At 53.1% G+C, this 22,840-nt stretch overlaps 1 protein-coding gene across 1 annotated transcript in view; it reads right to left on the bottom strand.

Moving 5' to 3' along the window:
- The window catches only part of Pcnx2 (pecanex 2), a 169,575-nt gene that overhangs the window by 94,169 nt on the left and 52,566 nt on the right, over positions 1-22,840 (bottom strand). The window contains exons 14-19 of the mRNA XM_027948057.2: positions 20,279-20,389; positions 19,334-19,425; positions 12,055-12,164; positions 11,249-11,345; positions 4,477-4,569; positions 3,645-3,795 (exon numbers count right to left, since the gene is read on the bottom strand). Of these exons, the coding sequence (XP_027803858.2) occupies positions 3,645-3,795; positions 4,477-4,569; positions 11,249-11,345; positions 12,055-12,164; positions 19,334-19,425; positions 20,279-20,389 (654 nt within the window). The remainder of the gene's footprint in view (positions 1-3,644; positions 3,796-4,476; positions 4,570-11,248; positions 11,346-12,054; positions 12,165-19,333; positions 19,426-20,278; positions 20,390-22,840) is intronic.

Raw genomic sequence — 22,840 nt, forward strand, 5'->3', positions numbered from 1 at the left:
CTCAGATCACTTCACTTTTCCTTGAAGCCTTAGAAGCCGATTATCACAACACTAACAGAGGCTTTGTGGGGGACACATGAACATGTGCCTAACCCCATTGCTCCTTTCTTGAAGGAATGCACTTCCTCTGGAAAGCTCTGGGGTGGAATGAAGGTTCTCACAGGCAGAATCTTACTCTTAGAGCCGGCTCAGTCCACGACATCATGGCCTGGATCCTCCTCCAGGTTCGTGAAAATCAACTCTCTTTATTTTTTAAACAGAGTGCCCTTCTAGCCCTTGGCCTGTCAAATCCCACGTTGGGCTCCAGCCACGGTCCAGCTGGTCCCCTGGGGAGGGTGGAAACACAGCAGCTTTGGCTCCGTGGGGGTGACCACACAGGCTCACCACTGCTCTCGCCCGCGGCTCCTCCCGCTGCCGACCTGTATCACAGTGACGTGTTCCGCTCATGGCCAGACAGAGGTGGAGAACGGGTCGGGATCAGGATGGGGAGAGGCCTCACAGGTCAAGGACTGAGCAGATGAAACCACGTCCTGATTACAGCCATCAGCTCCAGCTGATACACTCAGCTCTGTTTCATAAAGTCGATCTGACATCTCCACGTTCCACCAAGGAGAAGACACACCTGGGGCATGCAGAGGGGGATGTGAACTGAAAGGGGACAGGCACCAGGCGTAGACTTGTTCCAGTGAATGTGGAGTGATGTGTTTGGATTAAATGCGGTTTGGCAGGCAGACCACAGGCCTCGCCTGCACTGGCATGGAGGGGCTCTGGAGGGCTGGCCTGGGCACATGGCAGCCCTGGAGCTCACCAGGCCCTTAGACATGGCAGCCGCAGGTGCTGGACTGGACAGAGGAAGGCTCTGGGAGCGATGGGAAGCTGGACGGGGGTGAGTGCTAGGGAAGCTCTTCTGCAGGAACTGGCTTTGGGCAGAGACCCACAGGAACAGTGGGCAGCGGGAGGCCAGCATCCCACTCCAGGAGCAGCAAGGAGGGGAGAGGGAGAGGCAGAGTGCTGTGTGTCTGGGAAATGCCACACGGAGGGGAGTCGGCATCCCCCAGGGAGGGCACCTGGAGGGTCAGAATGCCCTGTCAGGCTTCACAGGACCTGCTGTGGCATAGCTGCATGACTCTTCTGGGCCACCACGGTGGCAAAACAGCCTGGGAGTCATATTCAGGGTGTGCCCACCACACAGAGCAGAAGGAGCACCAGACAACAACAGCCTGCGTGCTAATCACTCACTGGCCACAAAACTGGCAGGATCCAAGCTCTATCCCTGGACTTCCCTGGGCTTCCATTCTGCTTATTGAAAACAGTGGGCAGCACATGCACCTGCCTTCCTTGCCAATGGCAATCGACTAGCAATATCTGCTGCTGGCCCAATTCCAGGGCGCTGCTCTCAGGCAGTGACGCCTGCCAGTCCTGGTGCCCAGAGACAGGCCACATACTCACCAGCCCTGCCCTGCTCTTTCCTCTTTCCCAGGGACAGTATTCTGTACTCCTATGAAAAAGAAGATCTGGGCACAGCTTTCACAGGAAAAGTCACATGACCAGCCTGAGTTTTCTGGGCACTCCTGTGGCCAGTGGGAGAAAGGAAGAGAAGCAAGGAAGAGGGCCGGAGGCTCAGGACAAGGGGGGTGGCAGGTGGTAGCAGCCTACAGCTCCTAACACAGCCATAGTTCATGATTTGTGCCTTTGGATTTTCCTTCCAACACAGACACTTTTGAAGTAGAAACTGCTTTTCATTACGTGCCTCATTTGTCAAGCCTGGGATCCTTGGCAAGACTCAAGGCTGCCTGTAAATGGCTAACAGACAGGGAGACAGGTCCCACAGCCTCTGCTTGAGCCATGTGAGCAAGCACCTCCAACTCCACCACCTATCCAGAGCCACCCACACACCCACCTGCCCTTGGAAAGGGGCAGTCAGACCCAGAAACACACTCACTCCACTTGTTCTTGAGTCTTGCACTTAACAGTCCAGCAGGCTTAAAAAAGGAGTCCAATTTAAACTGGGCTCTTGCAGACCCTGGCACACACCTATGATCCAGCTGCCTGGGAGGCTGAGGCAGGAGGATCACAATTCAAATCCAGCCTCAGCAACTTAGTGAGGCCCTAAACAACTTAGTGAGACCTTGTCTCAAAATAAAAAATAAACAGGGCTCGGGATGTAGCTCAGTGGAAAAGCGCCCTGGGTTCAGTCTTCAGTCCGTACATACTACATTACATGAATGAATAAATACATTGAGCTTTTTAATATTTAGGGAAGAAAAAAACAGGAAAGAAAGAAAAGAAAGAGAGGGAAGGTGCCGGCAGGGAGAGAGAGAGAAAGAGAGGCCCTGAGTGGTTAAGAGCCCCCTCCTATTTCCACATCAAATTCCACACCCTGAGCTGCCACATGAAAGGAAGCCCAAGACAAACCTGCCTGGTTTTCCTCCTTCAGTCGGACAGGCTCTCCTTCCTCCTGCAAAGGCCTTTAAATATGCGGAGTCAATAAGACAGAGGTGAAGGTATAGGCTGGCCCTGGGTCAGGGTCAAGGTATAGACATGGGAGCAGGTGCAGGTGGAGGTGAGGACAGGAGTTAGGCCACTGCAGGGGCCCAGGCGTAGGTAAAGGGACAGGCATGGGTAGAGGAGGCCACTCTGGAAGCCACTTCCAGTAGCACCTGAACTTGCACAGAACACGGAACAGTACGTTTCACAGCTGAGCCTCAATCTTGTATCTGAGGGAACAGCAATTGGAGCCTTGGTCCTGCAGCCCCCTGTGCTGGCCCATGAGGCCACATCGCTTCACCTCTGCCTCATCATTGTTTTTTTATTATCTCCCCTGCTTCCCTTCTGTGTCCCTAGTCCCCTGAGGCTGCTGATGCTAATCCTGCCTGGCACCTTCCTGTGAGTCAGTGACCTGGCCAGCCTCACATACCTGCACCTGGGAGTAGGGAACAGTGGCTAATTCCCATCACAACAAGGAAGCTGCAGGGTGCTAAAGGTTCTGTGCAGACTGGGCAGCACTGGACAGAGTAGAATAATCTGTGGACTGTGGCTTTGATGCGTCAGAAGATGGGAAGGAATGCATCAGTCTTTCTGCCTCTATTTAAGCACAGAGCAGGACACCTCGTGGGGAAATCCCTGAGAGACTTCCTACAGGAAGTGCTCCTCACCTCGGCTCTGATGGTGTGGTTACCAGGCTGGCGCCCCCATAGGAGTTGCTAAGTCAGTCAGCCATAGACATAGTCGAGGGGACCAGGCATGTGACCAGAAACTCCAGGTCCAGGGCCTGACGGCCAGTGGCTGGTCTGTGCTGCGGCCCGTCTAGCCACCGCTCCAGGGTGCACTGGAAGCACATTCTCCAGGTCTGAAGGACAGCTCAATTCTCCCCAAGACCACTGACCAATGAGCCTTCCAACAAAGCCACTTTCAGTTCACCCTGCCTCAACCGTCTCCATCTGGTGGCCAGGACACGGGGACAACCTGCACTACAAGGCCCACGCTCCACATTCGTGTCTTGGTTGCGGGGAAACATGCCCTGTGCACCGCTGGCCACGTTGCCACGTGTAGACCCGTGATGCCAAGTGCAGACCTGTGGTGCCAAGTGCACGCTCACAGGTCAGTGTCCCCCATCCCTCCCGCTAGGAGGGACGTGCACTGACCTCTCACTTCCCGCTGCTGGTACTCCTTGCTTTTGAGCACGGGATGAGAGATCCACATCCAGGGGTGGTGTTTGCGGAGCTGAGGGAGCAGGTGGTGGGTTACGAGCCCCACGGCACCCGCCAGCGCGAACAGGACGAGGCTGAGAAAGGGCTGTGAGGGAAGGCGGACCAGTCACCAGCCAAGGCCAAGTCCTTCCCCCTCCCTCTCGAGTCACAGCCGATTCCCAGCTTGCTTTGAGCCTCTGGAGCTCCTTCCACATCCCACGGAACAGATTCCTGCGCTGAGGGCCTCTGGGCTCAGCAACGGCCTGCAGAGTGGCCAGGCCAGGGAGCGGAGCCCTCGAGCACATTTTTGGTTTGCTTATAAGGACAGAAGAACAATGACAAGCCCAGCCAGCAGAATCCCTTGTTGAAGGGAGGTCCCCTGATGTCAAGTGCTACACAGACAGTGACTGGGAGACGATGGGCCAGAAGTCCACCCAGGCTTCTACCTTTGCTCACTGCAGATCCCACCCGGTAGTCCTTCTGGCTCTATCCCCACCCCAATACGGCATGGGTGTGCCCCTAGCTGCAGTCCCACCACTAACTGGCACATGCTGGCCTCCAGGAGGCTTATCATGGCACCCACAGACCAAACCCCTCCCCAGCCGGGAGGGAGGTCATGGTGGGCACCAGGTCTCCTCCTGGACACCACTGCTCAGGACACCATCCTCTCAACAGGCACTTTGTTTCCCCGGCTTGTCTGCCTGCCCCATGCCCTCTGCTCTGCAGCTGCCCAGGCAGCAAGGAGAAGGGGCAGCCAGGAAACACCCAGAGCCCAGGGGACACCTACTCTCAAGGACAGGAACACGGTGCTGGCGCTGACTGCAAAGGAGAGGACGGCCACCACAGAGCAGACAATGAGGTCCGACCTCAGGACGTCCCTCTGAAAGAGAAGACCAGCTGTCAGGGTCATGCGTCCAGTTTCTCTCGGCAGCTCCAGGTAACCAGGTGAGTTAGACGGTGGGTGCTGGCCTGGTATGACTCTTCCTGCCTGACACCTGATGGCATATCCCCAGTGGGATGCCCTGGCCAGGCCCGTCACCAGCACATTCACCATCTCCCGCTGGGGGAAATTCAGGGGACCAAGGCCGGGAGCTGGGGGTGGACCTGGGAGGTAAGCCCACCTGCTAACCAGGCAAAGCAGGCAGGTTCGTGCACCCTGGGAGGCACAGGGCTGCTTCCAAACACACATGGGAGACCCTGCGTCCAGAGCGCCCCAGAGGTTAGCGAGACCTGCTAAGGAGACCCAGGTGACACAAGGCACTACTGGGTCTTGGGGCAGCCTGGGTTTCCTCATGTCCACAGCCTGGGCATGCCAAGCGGAAGCCCCCTGCACATTTCTCACCATTTCAACCAGATCACAGTTCATATTTCAATTTCAATCCCATGGAGAAAAGGCTACTTCCAATGGTTGAAGCACATGTGCAGCGATCACACGTGCTGTATGAGGGCAACAGAGTGCTCAGGACTTGGACATGACTCTCTAGGACACCCACTATGGCCCGAGCAGGAGCAGGGGAAAGCAATGTCAGGCCTGAGAACACTGATGCAGGGATGGGAGAAGGGCCAGGGACCCTCACAGGGCACGACATTGCTGACTGGCAGGTTAACAGGGATGTAAGGGATTATCAATTCACTTCAGTTAGTTATGATGCACAATTATGGATGACTTTAAGGTATCGTACAGTTCTCTGAAAATTCTGAAGCCACCAATACCTTTATACCTCCCTGTTCTTGACTGAAAAGGAATTTTACTTTTGAAATTACTGTTTGGAATGTTATCTGCCAGGAAATGGCCTCCACCCCATCTCTTCTGATTTTTAGCTAAAATGTGAGGCTTCCTCCCATGCTGCTGGCTGCCTGTGTTGACCCTCAGAGCCAGGAAGGACCCAGACAAGGGCAAAGGGGGCAAACAGGACCCTGGCCGTCTGTGGCTGACCACTGCAGCCCCGGTCCCGGCTAGACGAACCAGCCGTCAGGGAAGAGACGCGTCCTCCATGTGGGTTTGCCCATTCCCTGCTGAGGTGGTCTTGAATCTGCCCTTGCATGTTTACATTCACATGAAAGTGTTGAAAGGGAGGAGCCGCAGCTTAGATCTTATTTCAGATTTATTCTTTGTAAGGGCAATCTGACTGTGGAGCATGGAAAATCACTGGCTTTTGATTCTAAATCCATGAAACATTCATGATCAGAGGTTTTCACCAAAATTTTTCTCTCTGAAATGGCCAAGATTCACACTCTGCACCCTGTGCCCTTGCAGGCCAGCCCCCATGCCCCGAGGGGGTTCTGGGGTTCTGGGTCTTCCCGCTGTGTAGATATGTCAATTCCCCAGTGTTTCAATGACATGGTTTTATATTGTTTAAGAGGCACTGAACTCCTCCCAAGGGAAGTTTAAAAATTTTCCAGATGTTTAACTTAAAATTGTGTCATCTTTAGTTACCATTCACGCTTGTTTAAGGGACAGCAGCAGCTGAGGGCAACTGCTGGATGGGGGCCCCTGACTCCTCAGAGCAGGACAGGAGGGAGTTGGCATGACCGCTGGTCTGCTCTATCACTAAAGATTTTTTTCTCCTCATTTTCAAGAATGTTATAAAAATTGAATTATAGTATATGTGCCCCTTTTTGGTCTGGCTTCTTTCATTGAGTGTGATTATTCTGAGATTCATCTATACTAATAGTTCATTCCTTTTCATTGTAAGTAGTATTCTTTTGTTTGGAAATTCTGGTGTGTTTATCTATTCACCTGAGTAGACATTTATTTGTTTTTGTTTTGGTTTTAGGCCAATTGTATAGTCTTATGATTTGGCGGAGAGGTAATATTTGTTTAGATTTGCCAATGTACCTTCTTTGCTTTCCTCTTTATTCATTTTTGCATATTAGACCTTATCTGAGATTCCTTTCTGCTGAAAAATATCTTTCAGACTGTATCCCTACTTTTAGCTGGACGTAGTGGCACCTGCTTGTCATTCCAGCAACTCAGGAGGCTGAGGCAGAAGGACTGCAAGTTTAAAGCCAACCTCAGTAATTTGGCAAGGCCATATCTCAAAATAAAAAAATAGAAACAAAGGGCTGGGGATGTGACTCAGTGGTTAAATGCCCCTAGGTTTAATCCCCACCCATCCCCCCAAAATTGTCTAAAATATTTTTATTTTGTCTTCATCCTTGAAAGTTATTTTTGCTGGGTATAAAATTTTAACATGACAGTTACTTTATTCACAACACATTAAATACATTAAGCCTGTCTTTGGGCTCCATGGTGCTCTGCTCATTTGAGTGCAGTCTGTCTGCTGTATTTACCTGTGTGCGGATGGTCTGCATCCCTGGTGCTACAGTCCCACTGAGGTTGGACTGTGTGGATTCTTTTTTCTTTAATTTACCTTCTTGAGACTCAGTGGGTCCCCAATATCTACATCTGTGTCTTCCACCAATTCTCATAAGTTCTCCAACATTATCTCATCGTACATTGATTAGACTCCAGTCTCTGTTTTCCCAGGGATTCTGATAAGATATGGTAAGACTTCTTACTCTGCCCTTGAACTCTCCTCATTCCTCTTTGGTATTTCCCAATTTTTGCCTATCAGAGTTGTATTCTGGAAATTTCCTTCTGTTTATCCTTCAGTTCTCTAGTTTCTCTTCAGAGGTGTCTAATCACTTGGGGTGGAGGAGAGAGATGGGTTTTTTTATTTTTTTTTAACTTTATTTGCTTTATTTATTTGCTTATTCATGTAGGAAGCTCAATTTGATTTTTTTAAGCATGCTAGATCACCTTAAATACATCCTATCATCAATAAAGTTAAAGCTTTCCTGTACTTCTTTAAACATAGTAGGTATGGTTATTTTAAAATCCATGTCTGATACTTCCAACATCCGCAGTATTGGTAGATCTCATTTTGCTGGTTCCTTGATTCCCTGTATACTTTCAACTTTGTACTGTGAACTGCTCGTTTTCCTTAGAAAATCGGCTTTGGAAACACTTGCAGTCCGAGGGAATATTCTAGTGAGGACTCACATCTTTCCTCCATAAGGCATTTTAAACTCAATTCATAAATCAAGGGGTTTTGAAAGTGTGCTACAAATCCCTGAAAAGGTACAGCTTCCCAGGGACACGCAGCTTGCTTGGCATGGAGGCCAGTCTCCCTCTGCGCCCTGGCACTGGGGATGGGGGAATGGCCTTCCTTCCTCTCAGTCCCACCTGAGAGTGAGGCTCTGTAGGTCCAGGGATGGCGATGGCAGTCTGAATTGGATGCCCCACTGAGGCAGGCCTGGGCCCCAGGAAAAGCAAGCTTCCTGCAGATACCTGGTTCAGATTCTTACCTAGCAGTTCCTTATTATTTTGTCAGTTATTCATTACATTATGAAGAATTTTCTAATGTTTTATTTAGAATTTGCTTTTGATCAGCCGAGTTTGGTTTTAATTTATCTGCCTTAACACCAGAAATGGAAAGGCTCGCTGTTTTCTCCTCCTCTCCCTCCCTCTTCCTGACTCGTTAATCCCCCTCTGACTTTCATTGGTGTCTGATGAGGGATTAGTTCATAAAATTCTTTTTTCTCTCCAACTGCTAAATGCCATACACTGAATAATCAATTCTTGACTGTGACATTATTTTCCATATAACATGTTCTTATAAACAATTTGTCTCCTTTCTGTGTTTTTCTGATCCACTAATCCCATTCTCTAAACTTGAATGGGTCTCATATTTTGTTCTGATTATTCAGTTTTAATAACATACTCTTAAACTCAAAAGTGCTAGTTCTTTTTTCTTATTCTCTTTCAAGTTTTATTGAACCATTAACTGCTAGTCTTCTACATAAACCTTAGAATCATTTCCCAATGCTGTGACTATAACTCCATCGGAACCATTTTGAACAATATTAAACCTACAAATTTACTTTCAAAGAACTGGCAGTGAATAAATCTCAGCTTTCCTGTTTAAGATTGGGCTAGGCGTGTCGGTCGCACTTATCCAGAACTTCATTTGCCACGTAAGGGACATCTACTGCTGAGTTTGTGACAGTTAAGACCCTCTGGTCAAGCTGCGTATTTGCGGTTCTCCTGAGTTGGATCATGTTTTCATCTTATTTTCCAGGAGTATTGCTGCCCTGTTAGGGTGTCTTGCTTTTTCAAGTTTTCTTCTTGGGCGGTATTTACGAACCCTCTTACTCCGATGGTTGATTCCAATGGGTCTTTCTATGCGTCCTCTTTATATGTCACTGGGTCATCTCACAGCTCTCCTGTCAGGCCTCATGCTGGCCAGGGCTCCGAAGGCAACACTCAGTGACGTCAGCGCTTCCCTCCATTCTCATGTTGCGGGCACGATGTTGAACTAAGGGGGTCACCTGCTCTCGGTATATCACATGCCTTAAGTCCCCGTGGCAGTCTTCGTGGTACTTCATGCTCCCTGAGAGATGAAGCGGTGCTGTCTGGTCTCTAAGCCCAGCGGGTTTGCGCAGTGTGTGGTCCAGGGAAGCTGCAGCTGCAGCCAGAGGCTCAGGGGGCACTTAGGAGGGGCTAAACCATCCTCTAAAGGTCCGAGTTCCACACGTGCAAGTTGGGAGGTGTTTCAAAAAAATTTTGGACCCTAGGAAAGAAGGAAAATGGATGCAATGAAAGCAGCACATTGGAATAGGACAGGGCTGTAAGTGACGCCCCAAGGCTGTGCCAGCGGCCCGTGGGAGAGGAAAGCCGCGGTGGGGATTCAGGCCTGTCCTGATGGTGGCGCTCTGGAGATGAACCTGTGTGTGTGATTCGTCTTGCTCCGGGGACCCACCAACAGAGCTGTCTTTCTGGAGCAGCGGCTCCTCGGGCGCTGCCTGTGGATCTGCAGGTCAGAATCCCAATGGACATGCTGGTCAGAATTCAGGTCTCCAGGCCACCGCTGACAAAGAAATCAGACGGGGAGGAAAGGCCAGGAGCTGTAGTCTAAGAGGCTCCCTGGGGCGTCTCATGCCACCAAGATTCAGGAAAAGAGACACACGGATGGAAAATGAAGGGCAGGGAGAAGACGGGAGTGCCATCAGAGACCGCGAAGATGGGACCTCAGAATCGCACCGTGGCCCAGGTAGGAATCAGCCCAGAGAAGCCAACTCTGATGTTCCCATTAAGATGTTATGATTAGATCAGAGGCTGTTCAGAGAAGTGAACACAAACATCACATGATGTCACCTCTCCAGCTGTGTGCTGCCTCTGTGGAGACATCAAAGTGCACGAGAACCCAGTAAGGCACCGCTGGCCTTCATATCTAATTACACTAATGAACTGCTATCAGCAGCGCCAGGCAAGTTTCCCGTCATATTTCTTTGTAATTCTTACCTTACTTTTACTGCAATAAATCAGAAAATGGAGAGGTGTCCTCATTAGCTGTGAGATGAGGAGACTTGGGGGGCATGGAGAGACTCAAGCTTTACGGCAACCTCTGGGAACATTGGCTTAGCCACTCGGTCCCCTGGCACTCTATCAGCTGCGGTGCTGCTTCTGTGTCAACACCTCTCTCGTCTGGCTGCCACCACATCAGCCCTCTGGCTTCGCCTCCTGCCCTCCTCTGAACACACCTCTGCTCTTAAAACTCACCAACCACACCCCTCTTCTCACTCAGTGGTGCATCCTTTGAGTCCCTGGAGGTGACACAGAAGACTGACTGAAAGACTCTAAGGCCAGGGCTGAGTGTGCACTTGTTAAAACGTGATCCTGTTGACCATGAGTCCTGTGTCCTGAAACAGCAGGCTGCAGTTAACTCGTGTGAATCCAACAGCATGTCCTGAGCACATACTGTGTGGCAGGCACAGTGGACACTGAGACGCATGAGATGCAGTTCCTGGCTGCGTCTGACCACCGACTGCTTTTCCCTTTGTCAGTCCTAAAACACAGGAGAGCAGGAACTGGGGACCCAGCCTGCACCAGGCTCCACACTCAAACGTGAGGGGACTTGCACAGTCAACGAGCGTCGCTTCCTGAGAACTGAATGGAAGCTGATTCTGGGGCAGCTGACACTGCCTAGAGCCATCTTCCTGGTGCACAAGAAATAGTGTCATTATTTTACTGCCCCCAGGACTCTCCTCTTCCTCCCTCTCTCCTCCTTCCGTTTCCAACCAGGACAGTGATTCCCTTCAAACTGCACCACAGCTGTGAGCCTGGAGCCCCGGACCCTGTGGGGGTGGTACAGATGCCAGTGCAGAACCAGACCTGGGAAGAGTGTTCCGAGCTAAGCGCAGGGCGATGGCAAGGCCGCAGGAGCAGCGGGTGGGGGTACCAGGACCGCAAGTGGCTCGCATTCAGTCTGGGGACCTGCTGTTTGGAGCCAGTAAAGGGCAGAAGCAACTGAATGGGTTCACGACAACATCCGGGCCAGCTGCTGCCACCGAGGACCACGGGGCACCTGGGGCCCAAGGAGATGGCACCCCCCTCGGATGCTTCACAGCTACCACCTGGCAGCCAGTGCAATGGGCAAGCGCTAGGCCTGGCCTGAGACTGGTGCCTCTTCCTGCCCCATTCCCTCCCGTGGCCATGACCACAGCCCAACTCTGTTGAGGAGGCCCACCCCCAACACACAACGCAAAGGTCTTACCACCGAGTCCTTCATCTTCTGGGGGAGAGGATCTGAGGCCGACTCTTCCAGATTTTGATGTAAAAATTTAGGGAACAATCTGCATTGAATCAAAGACCTAAGAGTGGAAAACACACAGGTTTGGTTTTAAGATGCGTCTGGGACAGTGCCCCTGACCTCACACCCATGGATGGCAGGCAAGTGTTCTTGTGAGGAAATTAAAATGAAGGAGGTGCCTTCTGAAAGCAGTTTCCCGATGTTCAAAATTCCTCCTGACAAACACAGTTGAGTCCCCTCCCTGCTGGGCACTAGCGCTGACGAGCAGCAGTGGGTGCTGCTTCTGTCACCCACCAGGTTCCTCCCCAGAACACCCCAGCAAGGCCATGCTCCAGGGGCACCTCTGACACCAAACACCATGCAGACCACAGTTCCCTCCCGCGCCCACTTCTGCAGCCTGCCACCTCAGGCACCTGACAGCCTCAGATTATGTCACTCCAGCCCCCAAGCAGAGTTTCCCTGGCACTGGGGGTGGGGACCAAGGCAGCCTTCTTCCAGGGGCTGCCCAGGCTCCATGCACAGTGCCTCTGGGGGGTTCTCTGGGGGTTTCCTCCAAGGCTCACCCAGGGGGGTCTCAGTGGCCCCCGGATGGGGCCAGCTCCAAGCAGGAGTCAAAGTGGTGGCACCCACCCTTCAGCTTCCGGTCAGCACCGCACCGCTGCCTCCTCGTCTGGCTCCCTTGACAGCAAGCGTCCAGCGGCACTGACTGCTGAGGGCGCCTCCCACCTCAGCACCCACACGGGGAATGGGGAGCACCGCGGGTTACTCACAGGAGCACAGTGGGGTCACTGCTCTGCCGGCTCAGATGGTAGGACAGCGCGACCAGGAGACCACAGAAGGCAGAGAAGAGCGCGGGGATATGCTGCGTGCTCCACGGCTCCTGGGGAAGGATAGCAGGTGACTGAGCAGCGCAGAGGCTGGGACCCCAGTGTAGTGCCACACGCATCTACTGCTCCTGCCTCCACGCACAGCCTGTCACACACAGGGAGACAGAGGTGTGGCCTTCAGGCTCCCACGGCACCACCACGGTGGGCTCCCGGCACCAGAAACGCACGGCATGAGTAGTGCGCATGCTCACGGGACCCATGTACAGTGGGTCTGCTTGTGCCAGCACTGCCATGGACGTGCTTTACGAGGATGTCACAGCAGTGATGATGTCACTAGGCAACGGGGATTTTCCAACTCACTGCAATCTCATGGGACACCATAGTATGTGCTGTCCACTGACCAAAGGTCCTCGTGGGGGTGGAAGGACAGAGGGAATGTATTCTGTCCACTTATTTTCTAAAAATTCACAATAGAACTGTTTGCTGTGTATCCTGGGCAGCAGCTCATCACCCTGTGTTTCTAGGCTCCTAGATAGGCGCTGCCCAGGTGGGCGCCCACGTCATTCCACGGCTAGGTGGGGACAGGAGCTCTTCTACCACACAGGACTCTGACCCCGCCAGGTGGGACTGCTGTTGTTGCAGGCTACTTGGTGAATCACCCCGTGAACTGCCCCGACCGGTGCTTCTCACTGACTACCAGGCTGCCGCCCTCCTGAGGCGTGTCCTGCACTGGGAAGGGTCCGGCCAGCATCATCACCAGTTCCCCTGCTTTCCCAAGAGTATGGCAGCTGGGCATGGGGTGAGAGGCAGTGAGCCACAGCAGGGCCACGGGTGGACGGAAGCTCCTTCAACAGCCTGAAGGCCAGGTGACTCTGGAGGCAGGCTGCTTCCTAGGAAAGGGCGGAGCCAGGGACAGGCGAGGCGCAGGCTCCAGACCCACCTCGGCCTCACTGCTCCTTCCCTGGGCTCTGAGAGGGGGAGCAAGGGCAGACGCCTGGACCTCCTGGGGCTCCCCTGGAAACACCTCTGAGCTCCAGGTTCTGCATTATTCAACACACACACACACACACACAGGCCAAGTTCCCAGGGTCCATCCACAGACACACACAAACACAAACACGCGCACACACACGCACACACACAGGCCAACTTCCCGGGGTCCATCCACACACACACACACACACACACACAGGCCAACTTCCTGGGGTCCATCCACAGAGGCGCACACACACATACATACACACACGCACACATACACTGGCCAAACTTTCCGGGATCCATACACACACACACACACACACACACACACGTGCACACAAACACAAGCACACACACACTCACTGGCCAAGCTTCCCAGGGTCCATCCACAGACACACACACACACACACACACACACACATACACACACACACATATCAGGCCAACAAGCTAAGTGTAAGGGAACCACACAGGGCTTGCACAGAGTCGGGTTGGGGTGGACAACCATCTCTGTCTCTGTCCGCCACTCCCAGGTCATTCCCTCCCTACCCTGGCGCCTCAGGCAGGTGCGCCCTCCTGAGGGTGGCTTAGGGCACTAAGTTGCAGGGTCCCCAAGCCTGGCAACTGAGGGCCAGTAGGTGGTTCAGGGATGCCCGGAGAGGAAACGCATGTGAGAATTTTTATTTTCAGTTTTATTTGAAGACAGAGAAGGAGATATTGGCATTCAAATAAGAAGGTCAGTTTGCAGGGCCAAGTGGCCTGAGAAGGGTTTTGGAGCAGAACAGCCAAGGGGGGTGTGCAGCTGGAGGGGCTCAGAGCTTGTGCTGCCCACCTCTCAGCGGGAGCAAGGGCAGAGGAGAGGTACCAACTGGCATTTCTAGGTTTAAAACATGAGCTCTTTCCTTCCAGACACGTGTGTCTAGTGTTAAATCATCTTCCGCCCATAAGTATTTACGACACTCACACACAGATCCACAAAAGCATGACCATTTCGAGGAAGACCAGATTTTAAACGATCTGTCACTCATGGATAATGAAGCACACACCACGGGATGGTTTGCTTCAACCTCAACATCCCTAATTGCTTTGAGATGTGTCTCAAGAGCCCCTAAATTGGGAACGATATGGATTGACGAGTGCGGGTTTCACAAAGCTCCTTCAGGTTTGGAAATGTTTTTATGAGGTACAAGAAAAGCTGCCTCACAGGCACAGCTCCCCGAGGATCCGTGTGCACTGGGGAGTCACTCTGGGCAAGTGTGCATGTGGGGGCATCTATTTTGACAGGAATCTTGTCTTCTGTGACTGTGAAGAGACACAACTGTAGCCATAAAGTGCAAGCTGTAATATAAGTAAAAATGAGCTAGAACTCAGGTTTTATTTCCAAATCCACTACATTTTTTTTTTTTTTTTGGTACTGGGGATTGAACCCAGGGGCACATGACCACTAAGCCCCATCCCCAGCCCTATTTTGTATTTTATTTAGAGACAGGGTCTCACTGAGTTGATTAGGGTCTCCCTGTTGCTGAGGCTGGCTTTTAACTCGCTATCCTGCCTCGGCCTCCTGAGCCTCTGAGATCACAGGCATTCCTGGCCCACCACCATTCATATCATTGCCATCACGTGTGTCATCGTGACAAGCATCAAGTGCTGATGTTAATGAGCTATCGTTTGTGCTACTTTTGTACTGCTGGGTAACAAATCACCCCACCCTCTGTGGCTTAGAACAACGCAGGAATCGCACAGACTCAGTAGGTCAGGAGTCTGGGCCCAGCATGGCGGGTTCTTTTCTCAGGGTCCCGCCAGGCTGAAACCACAGAGCTGGCTGGACCTTGGGGTCCATATGAGATGAGGGTCCTCTTCCAAGGTCCCCAGTCAGCAGGACCCTTGGTAAGCAGCATTCAGTGCCTGCAGGGCTGTAGTGCCTGCTGTCTGGCTGACGGACTACTGGGTCCAAGCTCTAGTGACTGCCGATGGGTCCCAGCCACACAGCCTCTCTAACAGCCATGCACACGTGGTCATGCCCCTCCTTGAGGGCCTCAATAGCTCCTCCTGGCCCCTTAGACCTTCAGACCCTCATTTAAAGAGCTCCTCTGATTAGCTCAGATCTACCCAGGATAATCTATCTCCCTTTTAAATTAGATTCTGATTTAAAACCAAGTTCTCTGGTTGGAGACCCTCACTGTATCTGCAGCTCCTCACTTTTGCCAGATGATGTAACCTAACCAGGAGCCACCTCCCTTCCTCCTCCAGGCCTGCCCACAGGCCCTGCCATATCCCTTCATCCCCCAGGCCCTGCCCTTACCCCAGAGGTGGAGAATCCCGGTAGCCCTATATCTTCACCTCCCAGGCTGCGTATCAAGACCCCTTCAGAGAGGGACTTCACACACAGCCTCCATTCCATTCCATTTCACCTCACAGCTAATCCATTTTACACTAGGAAAAATTCAGTGCAAGTTGGGCATGTGCTCCTAGGCCGCCAAAGCTCTGCCTCTGTTCTCCACTGGAGCACAGAAATGCTAATGCCCTCTTTGTCCCTCACCTGGGCTGTAACAAACGGCAGACAAGAAAGCACTTGGGAAACTGTCTCATGAACCAAGGCATCAGGAAAGGGATCTATTACGTGGTGAACTGACTGTCCTCTGGTCAGAGAATTCATCCCGAGATGTGGAGGGACGTGGCGCCGGAGAGGCAGGACTGTGAGACAGAGCTCTGGCTGGGACACAGAGCACCCTGTAGGCCCCACATCCGTTTCCTCATCTGGAATAACACAACGGAAAAGCTGGGCCAGGGACGTCCAGGTTCTGCGGCAGCACTGAAGACAGCCCACAACGATGAGTTGAGTTTGCTTCCCACCTGCAATTAGACCTTAAATGCCATCCTTGGCACCTGATGGGATCACGAGGGAGACCCTGCAACGAGCTAATGATGCTTGTAAAGCACCGAATTATAACGAAGCACTGCATCTTAGACATCCCCTGCCTTCAATAAAACAGGGTCCCTTTGTGAGGACAACACAAAACAGAAACTGTGGCTCACCCAGACAGAGGGAAAGCCCAGCTAATTAACCACCAAGTGCCTCTCCAGGGAGCAAAAGCTCTGGTTGTCTCTGTGTAGCTGTCAAACACTGAAGTCAGAGAGGAGCCCTGGTATGGTCCTTGCCCTGTCTTGGAAAAGTCAAAGAGAATATGAAATTAAAGAGGAACAAAACGTTCCTTCCCGAATTAATATTCCAGAGGACAAAATCAACTCAGAGGCCCTCCACCAATTTCAACCAAGTGGCAACAGTAAAACCAGAAACACACGCCCCCCAAGACTCAGAGAGACACAGCTCTGGCCAGATGCGCAGGCTGAGATAGTTCACAGCCACCATCCATCATGCTGCAGCAGAGAGGAAAGGGAGAATCGATTCCCACGAAGCAGAAAAAGCAGGAAGGTCCAACAACAGCATTGTTAAACAAGAGGCAGAATCACAGCTCTGGGCCTGGGAGCTGGGCTAAGGACGTGAGCTTGCTTTCTTCCTAAGACCCCCTGCGATTTGCTAACCACATCCACTCAACTCATGGCATTTAATAGGTGCTGTATTTCAGCGTCGAGAGGCCATCTGGGACCATTAGAGCACTCAAGACTTACAGATGAGAAGGGATGCAAATTGCTATATATATTTTTTTAAAAAAAATTTTTTTACCAAAAGGCACTTCAAAATACAGCTAGAACATTAAGATTTTGTTACAACACACTACATTATCACAAGTGATGCTTGTTCTATACTGAGCAAGAGAAGCCGAAACCTCCCCCAAGGGCCTGCACTCCACCTGGTCTAAAGGCTGCTCCAACAGCTGGGCTGGCCCCGGGTCTGGTGCGTCCTATCCCACCTCAGAGATGGCTGTGCACTCAGGATGGAGTCTGTTCAACTCTGATCCAACCTCCGACATGTCGTGCACAGAATGGAAACAGAAACAAACAAAAGACCCAGCCCACGACAGTAAAGGGTGTTTGTCCAGGGCCAGCTCTGGACAGCAGGCACTGGCTGCCCACAGTGCTGTCTACACCATGGTGAGGAAAAGGCCATGATCAGCCAGCAACATCTCAGGGGAATGGAGTCAGACTGGGCAGGAAGGAGGAACGTCCCTGTCCTTAACTAGGTAAAAACCTGTTTCATACCAGATTCTTCAATAGTGTCTACATCCTCTAAGAATTTGCATAAAGGACCGTGTGGCAACCCATGAGTAAGCTTTCCTGTGGGTGGCATTAGAGCTGGCAGTGGTGTATACCAGCACCTTTTGAGTAGAACAGGTGTCTGAGAGCACACCCCTTCTCCAGAAGTCTCAGGAATGGCTTCTGCGCAGACAATGCCCTTGGGACTGACGGGTTCTCTGTGTTCCATAGATTTGCTCATCACCATGATCAGTGAGTTGTTTTCATATCAAAAGAGTTTCAGCTTAGCAGTGTGGAGACTCCTCAGAAAACCTGGAATGCATCATTTGACCTACCTGTCCCACTCCTCAGTTTATACCCAAAGGACTTACAATCAGCATACTACAGTGACACAGCCATGTCAACGTTTATAGCTGCTCAGTCCACAGTAGCTAACTATGGAATCAGCCTAGGTGTCCTTCAACAGGTGAACGAATAAAGAAAATATGGTCCCCACAGATGCATGGGCACAACCTATGCTGGGTCACACATGCACCTAGGCACAATCCACAGCCGGGCCACACATGTACCTGGACACTATCCAATCTGGGCCACACGGGTACCTGGACACTATCCACAATCGGGCCACACATGCACCTGGACACTACCCACAGCCAGGCCACACATGTACCTGGACACTATCCATAGCTGGGCCATGGGTACCTGGAACTATCCACAGCTGGGCCACACATGTACCTGGACACTATCCACAGCTGGGCCACGTGTACCTGAACACTACCCATAGCCGGGCCACACATGTACCTACACATGATCCACAGCAGGGCCACACGTGTACCTGGACACCATCCACAGCTGGGCCACAAGTGCACATGGACACTATCCACAGCTGGGCCACACATGTACCTGGACACTATCCACAGCTGGGCCACACATGTACCTGGACACTATCCACAGCTGGGCCACGTGTACCTAGACACTATCCACAGCTGGATCACACGGGCACATAGACACTATCCACAGCTGGGCCACATATGCACATGAACACTATCCACAGCTGGGCCACACATGTATACCTGGATACTATCAACAATCGGGCCACATGTACCTGGACACTATTCATAGCCAGGCCACACATGTACCTGGACACTATCCACAGCTGGGCCACACATGTACCTAGACACTATCCACAGCCAGGCCACATGTGCACATGGACACTATCCACAGCTGGGCCACACGGGTACCTGGACACTATCCTCAGCTGGGCCACACGTGCACATGGACACTATCCACAGCCGGGCCACTCGGGTACCTGGACACTATCCACAGCTGGGCCACACAGGTACCTGGACACTATCCTCAGCTGGGCCACGTGTGCATATGGACACTATCCACAGCCGGGCCACATATGTACCTGGACACTATCCACAGCTGGGCCATACATGCACATGGACACTATCCACAGCTGGGCCACGTGTGCATATGGACACTATCCACAGCCGGGCCACATATGTACCTGGACACTATCCACAGCTGGGCCACATGTGTACATGGACACTATCCACAGCCAGGCCATGGCTGTACATGGACACAATCCTTAGCTGGGCTACAGGTATACATGAACACAATCCTCAGCCCGGTCATATGTGTACATGGACACAATCCGTGGCCAGCCATGCATGGACAACAGTTCCAGCACTGACACAACTTCTGGTTCTTCTGGTCAGTGTTTATCTTGTTTTCCATCATCTAGGGCTTGCTTGGTTGCCAGCTTAGGCTGGCCTGCTCTGGTGTCCACCTAGCTTCACACAACTGTCCTTCCCTCTTGTGAGTGGCATTTCAGAAGGAAGTGTAGGTCAGCCCATGGGTTGTGTTGACCACGTGTCACACAGAGCCCCCTGTGTCACTGACTGACAGAGAGACATCTGCAGGGAATGGCCAGGCTAGACTGGGTCACCACCTGTCTCAGTCGGGCCTGCCATCCTTCTGGTCTCAGACCCCATTTCTTTTGCAATTGGAGAAAAGCCTGTTCCTTTAATACGCTGATGGAGTGGGCGTGAGAAGGACAAGGCCCGTCCCGGGACACTCCTACCTTCACGGCGTTGAAGCAGAAGACGTGTAGCAGGGCAGCCACGGACGCGCTCCGGCCCACACTGTACACAGCCGACAGGATCCCAGAAACAGCTGGAACACAGACACCAACAGCTCCTGTCTCAAGTGCCCAGCTGGAGGCTGCCGGTGGTCACAGGAAACAGGGTGCAGCCCTCGGGGACAGGCTGCCAGCCAGGTCCCTCAGAGAACATGGGGCGGCCACCAGCATGAGTGGCCTCGTCACTGCACTAAGCCCCCCAAAGGTGAGCATTAGGGAGCCCAGCCACTGCTTCTGGGCCCTGAAAGGCCAGTGTGGGCCTACAGTGGCCAGCTGCTGGCCAGGCAGGACCATGAAGGCGATTCATACAGAAGAAAGCAGGGCACAAGGCGGGCGGACAAGCAGGCTCTGGGGCATGTGAGTGTCACACTGCCCTGTCGGTGGATCCGCTTTGTCCTGTCAGCGGCCTATGGTCAGCCTATGCTGCCCTCTTGACCAGGTGGAGGCTCAGGAGCTCACATTGGGAGCATTGGGGTTCTCCCCCTGGTCCAAAGCTATAGCACTGCACAGGTGAGGGACAGGGTTCGCTGTTTCAGGGACACAGGGCACATGCGTGACGTCCCGCTCACGGGCTCACTCATACTCAGATCCGCACAGGCTCACGCTCACATGCACAGACACACGACCTCCTCTGAGGAGGGCTTGAGGCTTCAAGCCCGCCACAGACAGCAGGCTTTCCTGACTGCCCTGTTCCTCTGCTTGTCCTTCCTCATCCAAGCTGGGCGGCCACTTCCAAGTCTGAGGGGCCCTGACAGGGGACCCAAAGTGAGCAGTTGGAGAGCTTGGGATAAAGCACCCCCCCCCCCGCCGGCTGGCCCCTTCCCCCACCTACACTATCTATCTGTGCTGAACAGCAGAACCCTCCTGGGAGAGCAGCAAGGGACTTACCAGAACCCCCGAAGAACAGCATGTCAATTTGTTCCAGGAGAAAAGTGCAGAAGGTGTTGATTTGCGGGAAGAGCCCAAGGAGGGAAATCACAGGGAAGCAATATACAAACACTGAAATGAACCAAGGAGTCGGTGATAAGCCAAGCACAGAGACTGTCACCAGGCAGCTCTCCCCAGCCAGGCCCCTCCGCCCGGCGATGTGGCAGTGATTCTGGACTCTTAACCAGCCTCCAGAGGCTGAGGTGGACAGTGCCCTGGGAGTGACTAGGTGGCCCCCAGGAAAGGCAAGCACACAAGCTTGGGACTGCCAGGCCCTGGACGGGAAGGCAGAGAGCAGGCCTCAACATGGGGGAGGTGGGGAGCGGGGACACCGTCTGGAAAACCACAGGGACCTGCAGAAACAAGAGATGGTGGCCACGGGGATCACTCCTGCATGGAGCCCGGGTCCCAGTGTGGAGCGGGTGCCTGGATGAGTTCAGCACCTGGGGCTGAGGTCGGCTACCCTGGCACAACCCCGGATGCCACTGTGAGGGCAGGCACAGGTTCTAGGCGGGCAGATCCACCGGCAGCTAGGTAGGAAGACTGTGCCGACTCTCGCCATCCCAGCCCCATCCCAGGGCGAGACTGTGATGGGCTAGGACACTGGTGTGGGGGGGTCCAGCATACCAGAGACAAGCTGAACTTGCAGGGGAAGGGCCGTGCCACAGCTGCCTCCTGCCGCCACCTGGTGCTACTCGGTGGCCTTCTGCCAAGAGCCCAAGGTGGGGCTCAGTGGACCTGCTCTCCCTGATGGAGGCTGCTGGCGAGGGCAGAGACATCCGACACTGGAGAGCCTTAGCAGAACTAAGGAGACTTCTCTAGAAACCCACTGCCTAGACATTGAGCTTGTGTTAAAACTACAGAAGCCACAGGGGGCCACAGGGGCAAGTGAGGCAGGATTTCAGCCATCCTAAAAAACAGGAAGCACAGGGTCCCCGGGGGGTCACAGTGGAGTTGAGGGTCTGTGTGTCTGTCTTTCTAATCATGGGTCTCGGCTCAGTGTGGGCCGGACCTGTCCCACAGGCACCCAGGGCTGTGGGCTGTGTGATCTGGGGTGACGTGTGCGGCTATGACAACGGGGCCTCTGCTTGCACAGGGGCCACCTCTAGGTTCTGGTGATCTTGTAATAATGGCTTTGTGGCAGCCGGTAACTAGGGAGTAAAACCGACCACGCCTCCCACATTGGCATCTGGAGCACCCTTGGAGGCCAGGTGACAGATGGAGGCCTGGTGCCCAGTGTGGGCTGCTGGGAGGTGTGTGTGAATCTCAGGAGGTGGCCCAGTGGCAGGCTCTAGGTCACTGCAGGTTACCCTGGGGAACAGTGGTCTCTTCCTCTTTCTTTTCAGGTCCTGGCCATGAGGTGGGCAGTTCTGCTCTGGTCCCCAAGCAGTGAGGCCGACCAGTCATGGAGGAAAATTCTCTCTGTGACCACAGCACAGGTGTGCCCTTGCTGAACCGCTGCTTCAGGCACTTGCTGCAGTGCCCACGCCAGCAGCCTGCGCCCCAGTGACACAGGGAAGCACACTATCTGCTGGACATGGCTGTGTGAGGCACGGCATCCTCTCAGTCTCTGCAGATGGAATTCAGAGACAGGAAGAGGACGTCCCTGAGAGAAGCCCATGCTTGGCTGCAGAACACGTAGCTGCGAGCATCCAAGTCTTCATCCACACAACCGCGGCAACCTGAGCGCCCCTTCCCTTCACATCCAACAAGGACCCGGTACTGGGCCACCCCCTCCACTTCCAGCAGAGCTCCAGCTTGCCTTCCAGGTGCCATGTGGGGGACCCCGGCGACGTCTGGGGGCGGGGGTGGGAGTGAAGCAGCCAAACACTGTCAGGTACTGGGCTGGGCCTGGGTAGAAGGTACTGCCCATGAGACGGACACTAGCCAGGAGAGAAGGCCTTCGGAACACAACCCAGGATGGCCCTGGGAAAGCAGGGCAGAGGCGAGAGAAGCCACTGCTGAAGGTGTGGTGCAGGTGCAGCCCTGGGGATCAATGAGGTAACCCCAGGAGGATGGCAGAAGACAGGGAGGCCCCAGCACAAGACACCCTCCAGAACGTTCCAGGGGAGGAGTCTTGTATCTGCTGCCAGGGTGGCCCACACAGTGGCCTTGGGGAACTGCTGAAATTGTTTTGTCCTTTCTTCCAAAAGCAAAAAAATAAAAGCCTGTGTTTGTTTGTAACTTTCCTACAAAGGTTTTCTGTTCATGTGCCGCTGAACAGGTCCGTGATTTCCTCTCACTTCTTTGCTTCTTATTTTCTCTAATAATCACCATAATGCAGGGGCTTCCAGATCAGTTCCATTTCTTTCCAAGCAAAATTCATAAACAAAAACACCAAAGCTCAAGCACATGGCTTCTGGTAAACATGGAATCAGCCTACCAGGCCTCCATGGGCCTCTGTGGGAAGGACCGTCCTGAGCCTTCCCAGCAGCACAGAAAAGTGAGGCTCAGTGCTCAAGAAAGCAAAGGGCTGTGTAGAGGCTGCGTTGTGGTAGGTGGGGCTCATTGTGCCAAGGGGCC

Source organism: Marmota flaviventris, chromosome 12 (assembly GCF_047511675.1).
Source record: "Marmota flaviventris isolate mMarFla1 chromosome 12, mMarFla1.hap1, whole genome shotgun sequence".
NCBI classification, from domain to species: Eukaryota; Metazoa; Chordata; class Mammalia; order Rodentia; family Sciuridae; genus Marmota; species Marmota flaviventris.